This window comes from Anomaloglossus baeobatrachus, chromosome 12 (genome assembly GCF_048569485.1).
Source record: "Anomaloglossus baeobatrachus isolate aAnoBae1 chromosome 12, aAnoBae1.hap1, whole genome shotgun sequence".
Classification (NCBI taxonomy): domain Eukaryota; kingdom Metazoa; phylum Chordata; class Amphibia; order Anura; family Aromobatidae; genus Anomaloglossus; species Anomaloglossus baeobatrachus.
In genome coordinates, this window is record NC_134364.1 from 13,383,254 (window position 1) to 13,396,839 (window position 13,586).

General features: G+C 50.4%; 1 protein-coding gene across 1 annotated transcript in view; it reads left to right on the plus strand.

The window, feature by feature from the left end:
* Positions 1-13,586, plus strand: part of PPP4R4 (protein phosphatase 4 regulatory subunit 4) — a 63,682-nt gene that overhangs the window by 21,367 nt on the left and 28,729 nt on the right. Inside the window, exon 2 of the mRNA XM_075330622.1 lies at positions 11,721-11,823. Coding sequence (XP_075186737.1) covers positions 11,721-11,823 — 103 coding nt within the window. The remainder of the gene's footprint in view (positions 1-11,720; positions 11,824-13,586) is intronic.

Consider the following 13,586-nt stretch of genomic DNA (forward strand, 5'->3'; position numbering starts at 1 on the left):
GGGAGACCTGCTGGGGAGAAAAGAGGGGGAGACCTGCTGGGGAGAAAAGAGGGGGAGACACCTGCTGGGGAGAAAAGAGGGGGAGACCTGCTGGGGAGAAAAGAGGGGGAGACACCTGCTGGGGAGAAAAGAGGGGGAGACACCTGCTGGGGAGAAAAGAGGGGGAGACACCTGCTGGGGAGAAAAGAGGGGGAGACACCTGCTGGGGAGAAAAGAGGGGGAGACACCTGCTGGGGAGAAAAGAGGGGGAGACACCTGCTGGGGAGAAAAGAGGGGGAGACCTGCTGGGGAAAAAGGGGGAGACCTGGTGGAAAGAAAAGAGGGGGAGACCTGGTGGGGAGAAAAGAGGGGGAGACCTGGTGGGGAGAAAAGAGGGGGAGACCTGCTGAGGAAAAGGGGGAGACCTGGTGGAGATAAAAGAGGGGGGAGACCTGCTGGGGAGACCCCCGCTGGGGAGAGAAAAGGGGGAGACCCCCGCTGGGGAGAGAAAAGGGGGAGACCTGCTGGGGAGAAAAGAGGGGGACCTCTTGGAGAATTGGCAGACCTCCAGGGGAAAGGGAGCCCCTCTCGGCTGTGGCCAGTCTCGGGGGGGCTGAAGGCTTCTTGTAACCCCCTGAGTTGCACATTTTTGCTGCAGGTTATTGATTATTTGGGCCATTTTGATGCTAATGGGGAAACTGCAGTAAAACACTGAACCATTCACCTGTTCCTTTCTTAGTCGCGCCCCTCGAGTCCACACATCACGTGCGGAGGGGTCTTTGCTGTTTCTGTAAAACACGTCGTTATTTTTTTCTGCAGAGAAGAACCTTGTGGAAAAAGAAGTAAAAAGCTTTGCGTAAACAAGGCCCAACAGTGCCAGAGGCTGAACAGTCCCCACATGTCATGCTTTCCACAGCTGAGGGTCTGCTGCAGTGTGTCAGTGACAGGGCTGATCCTGCGCGGGCCGCACACTCCGGAGCTGCCGAGAAGCCGTGTTACCTGGGAGAAGGCGGCTCCTGTGTCCCCGAGGAGGAAGTGAAGAGTTACAGAGCGATCCCCACGGGGCACACATGGCACATCTCCACAGTGTAGCGATAACCATTATACCGCCACGTTACAGGTGTATACTGCCATATTACAGGTGTATACCGCCACGTTACAGGTGTATACTGCCATATTACAGGTGTATACCGCCACGTTACAGGTGTATACTGCCATATTACAGGTGTATACCGCCACGTTACAGGTGTATACTGCCATATTACAGGTGTATACCGCCACGTTACAGGTGTATACTGCCATATTACAGGTGTATACCGCCACGTTACAGGTGTATACTGCCATATTACAGGTGTATACCGCCACGTTACAGGTATATACTGCCATATTACAGGTGTATACCGCCACGTTACAGGTGTATACTGCCATATTACAGGTGTATACCGCCACGTTACAGGTGTATACTGCCATATTATAGGTGTATACCGCCACGTTACAGGTGTATACTGCCATATTATAGGTGTATACCGCCACGTTACAGGTGTATACCGCCACATTACAGGTGTATACTGCCATAGTACAGGTGTATGCCGCCACGTAACAGGTGTATACCGCCACATTACAGGTGTATACTACCATAGTACAGGTGTATGCCGCCACGTAACAGGTGTATACCGCCACATTACAGGTGTATACTGCCATAGTACAGGTGTATGCCGCCACGTAACAGGTGTATGCCGCCACGTAACAGGTGTATGCCAGCACGTTACAGTTGTATGCCGCCACGTTACAGGTGTATGCCGCCACGTTACAGGTGTATGCCGCCACGTTACAGGTGTATGCCGCCACGTTACAGGTGTATGCCGGAATGTTACAGGTGTATGCCGCCACGTTACTGGTGTATACCGCCATGTTACAGGTGTATGCCGCCACGTTACAGGTGTATACTGCCACGTTACAGGTGCACAATGAGCCGCACAGCTCCACACACTGAGGAGTGGCCAGTCTCTGTACTGTAGCCCAGACCACCTTGACTTCAAAAGTAGAGGAGTTGCAGTACCGAGCATGGCCATACACAGTGTGCGGCGCTGTGCTGTACTTCCAGCGGCCGGGCACTGGGCAGCAGCTGATCATGGAGGTGCCGGGCGGTGGCCACACAATATGGTGGACGTTGGCGTTATCCTTACTTGTCCACCTTTCCTTCTGATTTTGGAGGTCTGCCCTGGACCCTCTTCCTCCTGTGTAGAGACACAATGGTGGTGTGTGCTGTGACCCATGGAGGCTCCTCAGGATGAGGGTGGTCCACATAAACGCTGGCTAGTCAGACGGGTAGGGGGGGAACAGTATGACCTGGTGGTCTATGCACGTCCTATATAGTGCGGAGTCCTCCGGGCAGAGGGGGGCGCTGTCTGCAGCTGCTCATTACTAATAGTGGGAACATGGAGAGGAGCGCTGGGATAATGAATGGGGGCACCGCGATCAAACCCCAAGAATAAGACCCTGGGTGTCCTGAAGGCCGGAGCCTCCCCGTATTCACATGACATGGGAATCCCCCCGTGTCCTGTTCCCTGGAGTGAAGTCTTCTCCCCTCCGATGCTTTGTGATGTCGCCATGAGAGGAGGCTTTGACTCCTCCAGCCTCCTGATGTCATATAATGAGCAAGCAGAATTATGAACGCAGCTCTTGATGTTACTGTGATGTAGCTCTGCATAAGTCTTTTACTGCTCCGCAGTTACATTATTGCCTCCTCCAGTCACATCCAAAGCTGCATCTACAAAATGTGACTAAGGATCAGTTAATTTCCTATAATACTGCCCCTATGTACAAGAATATAACTACTATAATACTGTCCCTATGTAGAAGAATATAACTAATATAATACTGCCCCTATGTACAAGAATATAACTACTATAATACTGTCCCTATGTAGACGAATATAACTAATATAATACTGCCCCTATGTACAAGAATATAACTGCTATAATACTGCTCCTATGTACAAGAATATAACTACTATAATACTGCCGCTATGTACAAGAATATAACTACTATAATACTGTCCCCTATGTACAATAATATAACTACTATAATACTGCCCCGTATGTACAAGAATATAACTACTATAATACTGCCCCTATGTACAAGAATATAACTACTATAATACTGCCCTCTATGTATAAGAATATAACTACTAGAATGCTGCCCCCTATGTACAAGAATATAACTACTATAATACTGCCCCTATGTACAAGAATATATCTACTATAATACTGCCCCTGTGTACAAGAATATAACTACTATAATACTGTCCCCTATGTACAAGAATATAACTACTATAATACTGTCCCCTATGTACAAGAATATAACTACTATAATACTGCTCCTATGTACAAGAATATAACTGCTATAATACTGCCCCTATGTACAAGAATATAACTGCTATAATACTGCTCCTATGTACAAGAATATAACTGCTATAATACTGCTCCTATGTACAAGAATATAACTGCTATAATACTGCCCCTATATACAAGAATATATCTAGTATAATACAGCCACCTATGTACAAGAATATAACTACTATAATACTGCCCCCTATGTACAAGAATATAACTACTATAATACTGTCCCCTATGTACAAGAATATAACTACTATAATACTGCCCCTATGTACAAGAATATAACTACTATAATACTGCCCCCTATGTACAAGAATATAACTACTATAATACTGCTCCTATGTACAAGAATATAACTACTATAATACTACCCCTATGTACAAGAATATATCTGCTATAATACTGCCCCTATGTACAAGAATATAACTACTATAATACTGCCCCTATGTACAAGAATATAACTACTATAATACTGCCCCTATGTACAAGAATATATCTGCTATAATACTGCCCCTATATACAAGAATATATCTGCTATAATACTGCCCCTATATACAAGAATATATCTGCTATAATGCTGCCCCCTTTGATGATTACTTTGCGGTGTCTTCCGTACGCTGTGTTTGCAGGAGCTGTAGCTTTCTCCTCTCTCCTGAGCTGTGTAGGTCACATTCACACTATTTATAGAGTAGATGGAGTTATTGGGCGTTCTGGGGATATAATGCGGTGATTTCCTCTAATGGATTTTAAACTAGAGAATAATGTCTCCGTCCTCGGATTTTTAGTTTGGAGGAGTTGACACTTGCGGTCTCTGCACAGGTTAAGTATTTGGTGCAGGAATTTCTGCATCTCTTGGCACAAAGAACACCGACAAAAGCAAAAACTCTAGTTTTTGCTGCTTGTTTTTGGGCAGATTTCTGTGTGCACACGTTGCAGATTTGTTGCATTTAGGCTACGTTCACACATCCGGTTTTTCCTGTGCGGCACAATCCGGCGCTCTGCAGAAAAAACGCAACCGTTTTTTTTTTACGCCAGTTGCGTTTTTTTGCATAGACTTTCATTAGTGCCGGATTGTGCCGCATGGCCTTGCGTTCGGTCCGGTTTTTGCCGGATGCAGCAGATTTAACCGATGCGGCGGCCGGATGGAACGTTACCTGGCACGTTTTTTTGTCCGGCAAAAAAACTAACAGTTGCGTTTTTTCTGCAAAGCGCTGGATTGTGCCGCACAGGAAAACCCGGATGTGTGAAAGCAGCATTATGCATTTTTTTTCAGTGCAGATTTGCCACAGAACATGAAGGTTTTCTGATGTGACAGGAACCTGGCGTCTCGTGCACGTTTCGTATCTTCTTCGTGCAGATTTCAGTCTCCCGCGCGTCAATTCTTTGAGCTTTTGCTGCAGATTTCATTCTAATGTATGGGAAAAATCTGCACCAAAAGTGCAGAGAAAAACCATGTGTTTTTCAGCTGTTTTTCCTTCTGAAAGATGCAGAAATTTCTGCACCAAATCCTTAGCGTGCACATTCCCTTACGTTTCACATTTTCTGAATTTTCCCGAGTATATAATATAGTGCAAAGCAATTTCCTAGCACATAATTGATGGCGTTTAGGAAGCTGCTAATAATAACACTTTACGGAGATTTAATTAGTTCCCCGCTATATTTTGCAAATTGGGGTCAGACTTGAGTTGACTTTGTGCCGTGTTTGGAAGCAGCAGCCGGCGGCAGATTATAGAGGGTGCAGCTCAGTATGGGGGACAGGGCGATAGAGGACGGGATCATCGCTCCTCTGTATGGGGGACAGTGCGATAGAGGACAGGATTACCGCTCCTCTGTATGGGGGACAGTGCGATAGAGGATAGGATCACCGCTCCTCTGTATGGGGGACAGTGCGATAGAGGACGGGATCATCGCTCCTCTGTATGGGGGACAGTGCGATAGAGGACAGGATCACCGCTCCTCTGTATGGGGGACAGGGCAATAGAGGACGGGATCATCGCTCCTCTGTATGGGGGACAGTGCGATAGAGGACAGGATTACCGCTTCTCTGTATGGGGGACAGGGCAATAGAGGACGGGATCACCGCTCCTCTGTATGGGGGACAGTGCGATAGAGGACAGGATTACCGCTCCTCTGTATGGGGGACAGGGCAATAGAGGACGGGATCACCGCTCCTCTGTATGGGGGACAGTGCGATAGAGGACGGGATCATCGCTCCTCTGTATGGGGGACAGTGCGATAGAGGACAGGATTACCGCTTCTCTGTATGGGGGACAGGGCAATAGAGGACGGGATCACCGCTCCTCTGTATGGGGGACAGTGCGATAGAGGACGGGATCATCGCTCCTCTGTATGGGGGACAGTGCGATAGAGGACAGGATTACCGCTTCTCTGTATGGGGGACAGGGCAATAGAGGACGGGATCATCTCTCCTCTGTATGGGGGACAGTGCGATAGAGGACAGGATTACCGCTTCTCTGTATGGGGGACAGGGCAATAGAGGACGGGATCACCGCTCCTCTGTATGGGGGACAGGGCAATAGAGGACGGGATCACCGCTCCTCTGTATGGGGGACAGGGCAATAGAGGACGGGATCACCGCTCCTCTGTATGGGGGACAGGGCAATAGAGAACGGGATCACCGCTCCTCTGTATGGGGGACAGTGCGATAGAGGACGGGATCATCGCTCCTCTGTATGGGGGACAGTGCGATAGAGGACAGGATTACCGCTTCTCTGTATGGGGGACAGGGCAATAGAGGACGGGATCATCTCTCCTCTGTATGGGGGACAGTGCGATAGAGGACAGGATTACCGCTTCTCTGTATGGGGGACAGGGCAATAGAGGACGGGATCACCGCTCCTCTGTATGGGGGACAGGGCAATAGAGGACGGGATCACCGCTCCTCTGTATGGGGGACAGGGCAATAGAGGACGGGATCACCGCTCCTCTGTATGGGGGACAGGGCAATAGAGAACGGGATCACCGCTCCTCTGTATGGGGGACAGTGCGATAGAGGACGGGATTACCGCTCCTCTGTATGGGGGACAGGGCAATAGAGGACGGGATCACCGCTCCTCTGTATGGGGGACAGGGCAATAGAGGACGGGATCACCGCTCCTCTGTATGGGGGACAGTGCGATAGAGGACGGGATCACTGCTCCTCTGTATGGGGGACAGTGCAATAGAGGACTGGATCACCGCTCCTCTGTATGGGGGACAGTGCAATAGAGGACAGGATCATCACTCCTCTGTATGGGGGACAGTGCAATAGAGGACAGGATCATCGCTCCTCTGTATGGGGGACAGTGCAATAGAGGACAGGATCACCGCTCCTCTGTATGGGAGACAGTGCAATAGAGGACAGGATCATCACTCCTCTGTATGGGGGACAGTGCAATAGAGGACAGGATCATCACTCCTCTGTATGGGGGACGTGGCGATAGAGGACAGGATCACCGCTCCTCTGTATGGGGGACAGTGCGATAGAGGACAGGATCACCGCTCCTCTGTATGGGGGACAGTGCAATAGAGGACAGGATCATCACTCCTCTGTATGGGGGACAGTGCAATAGAGGACAGGATCATCACTCCTCTGTATGGGGGACAGTGCGATAGAGGACAGGATCATCGCTCCGCACTGTAGGGAATTATACATGAAATGACTCCACACAGCACAGACTCCATCCACCACTTATCAGACCGAAAAAAGGAGGAAACTTGGAAACCGAAGAGAACAGAAGGAACCTGCAAGAAGTTCTCATTAATGCCAAGTGTATGGGAAAATCTGGCCACAACTGTACTCTAATATCTAAAGAAATCAGGAAGATAAATGCTACCCATCATCCAGAAAATATCTACAGATGCTCCTTAGGAGCCTGTACTGATCCTGTATTATACTCCTGAGCTGCACTCACTATTCTGCTGGTGCAGTCACTGTGTACATACATTACATTACTGATCCTGAGTTACCTCCTGTATTATACTCCAGAGCTGCACTCACTATTCTGCTGGTGCAGTCACAGTGTACATACATTACTGATCCTGAGTTACCTCCTGTATTATACTCCAGAGCTGCACTCACTATTCTGCTGGTGCAGTCACTGTGTACGTACATTACATAACTGATCGTGAGTTACCTCCTGTATTATTATACTCCAGAGCTGCACTCACTATTCTGCTGGTGCAGTCACTGTGTACATACATTACATTACTGATCCTGAGTTACCTCCTGTATTATACTCCAGAGCTGCACTCACTATTCTGCTGGTGCAGTCACTGTGTACATACATTACATTACTGATCCTGAGTTACCTCCTGTATTATTATACTCCAGAGCTACACTCACTATTCTGCTGGTGCAGTCACTGTGTACATACATTACATTACTGATCCTGAGTTACCTCCTGTATTATACTCCAGAGCTGCACTCACTATTCTTCTGGTGCAGTCACTGTGTACATACATTACTGATCCTGAGTTACCTCCTGTATTATACTCCAGAGCTGCACTCACTATTCTGCTGGTGCAGTCACTGTGTACATACATTACTGATCCTGAGTTACCTCCTGTATTATACTCCAGAGCCACACTCACTATTCTGCTGGTGCAGTCACTGTGTACATACATTACATTACTGATCCTGAGTTACCTCCTGTATTATACTCCAGAGCTGCACTCACTATTCTGCTGGTGAAGTCACTGTGTACATACATTACATTACTGATCCTTAGTTACCTCCTGTATTATACTCCAGAGCTGCACTCACTATTCTGCTGGTGCAGTCACTGTGTACATACATTACATTACTGATCCTGAGTTACCTCCTGTATTATACTCCAGAGCTGCACTCACTATTCTGCTGGTGCAGTCACTGTGTACATACATTACATTACTGATCCTGAGTTACCTCCTGTATTACACTCCAGAGCTGCACTCACTATTCTGCTGGTGCAGTCACTGTGTACATACATTACATTACTGATCCTGAGTTACCTCCTGTATTATACTCCAGAGCTGCACTCACTATTCTGCTGGTGCAGTCACTATGTACATACATTACATTACTGATCCTGAGTTACCTCCTGTATTATACCCCAGAGCTGCACTCACTATTCTGCTGGTGCAGTCACTGTGTACATACATTACTGATCCTGAGTTACCTCCTGTATTATACTCCAGAGCCACACTCACTATTCTGCTGGTGCAGTCACTGTGTAGATACATTACATTACTGATCCTGAGTTACCTCCTGTATTACACTCCAGAGCTGCACTCACTATTCTGCTGGTGCAGTCACTGTGTACATACATTACATTACTGATCCTGAGTTACCTCCTGTATTATACTCCAGAGCTGCACTCACTATTCTGCTGGTGCAGTCACTATGTACATACATTACATTACTGATCCTGAGTTACCTCCTGTATTATACTCCAGAGCTGCACTCACTATTCTGCTGGTGAAGTCACTGTGTACATACATTACATTACTGATCCTGAGTTACCTCCTGTATTATACTCCAGAGCTGCACTCACTATTCTGCTGGTGCAGTCACTGTGTACATACATGACATTACTGATCCTGAGTTACCTCCTGTATTATACTCCAGAGCTGCACTCACTATTCTGCTGGTGCAGTCACTGTGTACATACATTACATTACTAATCCTGAGTTATCTCCTGTATTATACTCCAGAGCTGCACTCACTATTCTGCTGGTGCAGTCACTGTGTACACACATTACATTACTGATCCTGCGTTACCTCCTGTATTACACTCCAGAGCTGCACTCACTATTCTGCTGGTGCAGTCACTGTGTACATACATTACTTCTCCGGCCATTAGACATAATGTGGAGGATGTAGGTTATTTCCTGATGTTCCCGGCACCTCCAGTGTATTCATGGACTGGTTTGTAAATATTCCCATTTAGTGTGAGATCTGTGACTGGGTAACTGGAAGCAATGTGTGATGCCACCTGACTGATCCCAGGGTGTGATGTCACAGCAGTCACCTGACTGATCCCAGGGTGTGATGTCACAGCGGTCACCTGACTGATCCCAGGTTGTGATGTCACAGCAGTCACCTGACTGATCCCAGGTTGTGATGTCACAGCAGTCACCTGACTGATCCCAGGGTGTGATGTCACAGCAGTCACCTGACTGATCCCAGGGTGTGATGTCACAGCAGTCACCTGACTGATCCCAGGGTGTGATGTCACAGCGGTCACCTGACTGATCCCAGGGTGTGATGTCACAGCAGTCACCTGACTGATCCCAGGGTGTGATGTCACAGCAGTCACCTGACTGATCCCAGGGTGTGATGTCATCTCACTGATATCGTATTTTACACATTAACTCTTTCACTGCACGGATCAGTCTCTTGTATTGGCAATGTCTTTGTAGAGATCGGACGCCGGCTCCGCACCCAGAGGCGTGAATGGCTGAGTGTCGTCCCGTATACAGAGCAGTATACAGGCAGTCGTCCGTATACTCGGGGGGGGTTAATGGAGCCCATATAACCTATTCTGCCCTTACTCGACCACTCTGGAGCTCCCCTTTAAGGTCATGATAATATTATGGTGACTTGGTGCATTAGTGAATGAGGGGTTAATAAAGCTGCCTTCTGTAGCTTCACGCTTTATCATGAAATGAGTGCACCCCCCTGTGATTTCCCGGGACGCCGGGCGGCGGGGACCACATTCTGCTTTTTTCCCCTTTTGATGGAGGATGACCTCGGCATCACGATCTCAGTCCTTGGAGGCGCAGTGACAGCGGCGCAGTGTCCCCACCGTGTGCAGCCGGCGAGTGTCACCACCGCCCCTCCTCCGCTCACTCCGCATTAGTGCTCGCATATCCTTAAAGGGGTTCTTCCATATTTGAAATATCTAATCTCTGGGGTCTGTGTGAGAGAAGCAGTACTGAGCATGTGTGGCCATAAATCCATCCACTATAGGAGAGGTGGTCGCACATGCTCACTGTGGATCTCGGGATCAAGGGGGTCTCGGCGCAGGATCTCCCCTGATTATTCAGTTATCATCTTTGCTGTGGTTTCCTGATAAATGTTTATGGGACAACTCCTTTAAGGGGAACTCCACCTAAAAAAGCTTTATCATTGGGAGGATTCTCCACAGACCTGCATAACCTCATGGACCCTTGTCCTCCCTCCTTGTGGTGATCCTTCAATTTTTTTTACTTCTCCCTGTCTTTACCTCCAAATTAATGAGCAGTGAGCGTGCGGTGTAATGCGCCACGGGCTTGCGGTGTAATGCGCCCCGGGCTTGCGGTGTAATGTGCCATTAGCGTGCGGTGTAATGTGCCCCGAGCGTGCGGTGTAGTGTGCTATTAGCGTGCAGTGTAATGCGCCTCGAGCGTGCGGTGTAATGTGCCCCGAGCGTGCAGTGTAATGCGCCTCGAGCGTGCAGTGTAATGTGCCCCGAGCGTGTGGTGTAATGCGCCCCGAGCGTGTGGTGTAATGTGCCCCGAGCGTGCTGTGTAATGTGCCCCGAGCGTGCTGTGTAATGCGCCCCGAGCATGCGGTGTAATGTGCCATTAGCGTGCTGTGTAATGTGCCCCGACCGTGCGGTGTAATGCGCCATTAGCGTGCGGTGTAATGTGCCCCGAGCGTGCGGTGTAATGTGCCCCGAGCGTGCGGTGTAATGTGCCCCGAGCGTGCGGTGTAATGTGCCCCGAGCGTGCGGTGTAATGTGCCCCGAGCATGCGGTGTAATGCGCCCCGAGCTTGCGGTGTAATGCGCCCCGAGCGTGTGGTGTAATATGCCCCGGGTGTGCGGTGTAATGTGCCATTAGTGTGCAGTGTCATGTGCCCCGAGCGTGCGGTGTAATGAGCAGTGAGTGTGCGGTGTAATGTGCCATTAGTGTGTGGTGTAATGTGCCTCAAGCGTGCAGTGTAATGTGCTCCGAGCATGCAGTGCAGTGTGTTCCGAGCGTGCGGTGTAATGAGCAGTGAGCGTGCAGAGTTATGTGCCCCAAGCGTGCGGTGCAGTGTGTCCCGAGCATGCAGTGTAATGTGCCCCGAGTGTGCAGTGCAGTGTGTCCCGAGTGTGCGGTGCAGTGTGTCCCGAGCGTGCAGTGTCATGTGCCCCGAGCGTGCGGTGTAATGAGCAGTGAGCGTGCAGTGTCATGTGCCCCAAGCGTCCGATGTAATGAGCAGTGAGCGTGCAGAGTTATGTGCCCTGAGCGTGCAGTGTCATGTGTCCCGAGTGTGCGGTGCAGTGTGTCCCGAGCGTGCGGTGCGGTATTATTTCTAGCACTGTCTGTGATTTCAGCAGAAGGTTTGTTGTTTCTGCTGAAGAAGATTTATTTCAGTTTTGATTTTTTCTTTTAGCTCCGGCCAAGATATCCAGGGAACGAGCGTTGTGGCCAACCTGCCGGTGCTGATCCGACAGAATCCTTCCGAAACGCTCAGGAGGGTGGTGCCAAAAATCAGGGTGAGTCACGTCCTGTATTCACCCCATAATGACAGAGCGCAGAGGAAGGCGCCATATACAGTGTATACATGTGGCTCACTGACAGCTGGTACCGGGATAACAACCGGATCACAGACAGCTGGTACTGGGGTCAGGACCGGATCACTGACAGCTGGTACCGGGGCCAGGACCGGATCACTGACTACTGGTACTGGGGTCAGGACCGGATCACTGACAGCTGGTTCCAGGGTCAGGACCGGATCACTGACAGCTGGTTCCGGGGTCAGGACCGGATCACTGACAGCTGGTTCCAGGGTCAGGACCGGATCACTGACAGCTGGTTCCGGGGTCAGGACCGGATCACTGACAGCTGGTTCCGGGGTCAGGACCGGATCACTGACAGCTGGTTCCGGGGTCAGGACCGGATCACTGACAGCTGGTTCCGGGGTCAGGACCGGATCACTGACAGCTGGTACTGGGTCAGGACCGGATCACTGACAGCTGGTACCGGGTCAGGACCAGATCACTGACAGCTGGTACCGTGATAGGGACTGGATCACTGACAGCTGGTACCAGGATCAGGACCGGATCACTGACTGCTGGTACTGCGATAAGGACTGGATCACTGACAGCTTGTACCGCGATAGGGACTGGATCACTGACTGCTGGTACCGCGATAGGGACTGGATCACTGACTGCTAGTACCAGGATAACAACCGGATCACTGACAGCTGGTACCGGGCTCAGGACCGGATCACTGACAGCTGGTATCGGGCTCAGGACCGGATCACTGACAGCTGGTACCGGGCTCAGGACCGGATCACTGACAGCTGGTACCGAGCTCAGGACCAGATCACTGACAGCTGGTAGTGATCCAGTCCCTATCGCAGTACCAGCTGTCAGTGATCCGTCCCTATCGCGGTACCAGCAGTCAGTGATCCGGTCCTGACCCCGGTACAAGCTGTCAGTGATCCAGTCCCTATCGCAGTGACAGCTTGTATCGGGGTCAGGACCGGATCACTGACTGCTAGTACCGGGATAACAACTGCATCACTGACAGCTGGTACCGGGCTCAGGACCGGATCACTTACAGCTGGTACCATACTCAGGACCGGATCACTGACAGCTGGTACCGGGCTCAGGACCGGATCACTGACAGCTGGTACCAGGGTCAGGACCGGATCACTGACAACTGGTACCGGGCTCAGGATCGGATCACTGACAGCTGGTACCGGAATAGGGACCGGATCACTGACAGCTGGTACCGGGGTCAGGACCGGATCACTGACAGCTGATACCGGGGTCAGGACCGGATCACTGACAGCTGATACCGGGCTCAGGACCGGATCACTGACAGCTGGCACCGGGCTCAGGACCGGATCACTGACAGCTGGTACCGGGCTCAGGACCGGATCACTGACAGCTGGTACCGGGCTCAGGACCGGATCACTGACAGCTGGTACCGGGCTCAGGACCGGATCACTGACAGCTGGTACCGGGGTCAGGACCGGATCACTGACAGCTGGTACCGGGCTCAGGACCGGATCACTGACAGCTGGTACCGGAATAGGGACCGGATCACTGACAGCTGGTTTCGGGCTCAGGACCGGATCACTGACAGCTGGTACCGAAATAGGGACCGGATCACTGACAGCTGGTACCAGGGTCAGGACCGGATCACTGACAACTGGTACCGGGCTCAGGATCGGATCACTGACAGCTGGTACCGGAATAGGGACCGGATCACTGACAGCTGGTACCGGGGTCAGGACCGGATCACTGAC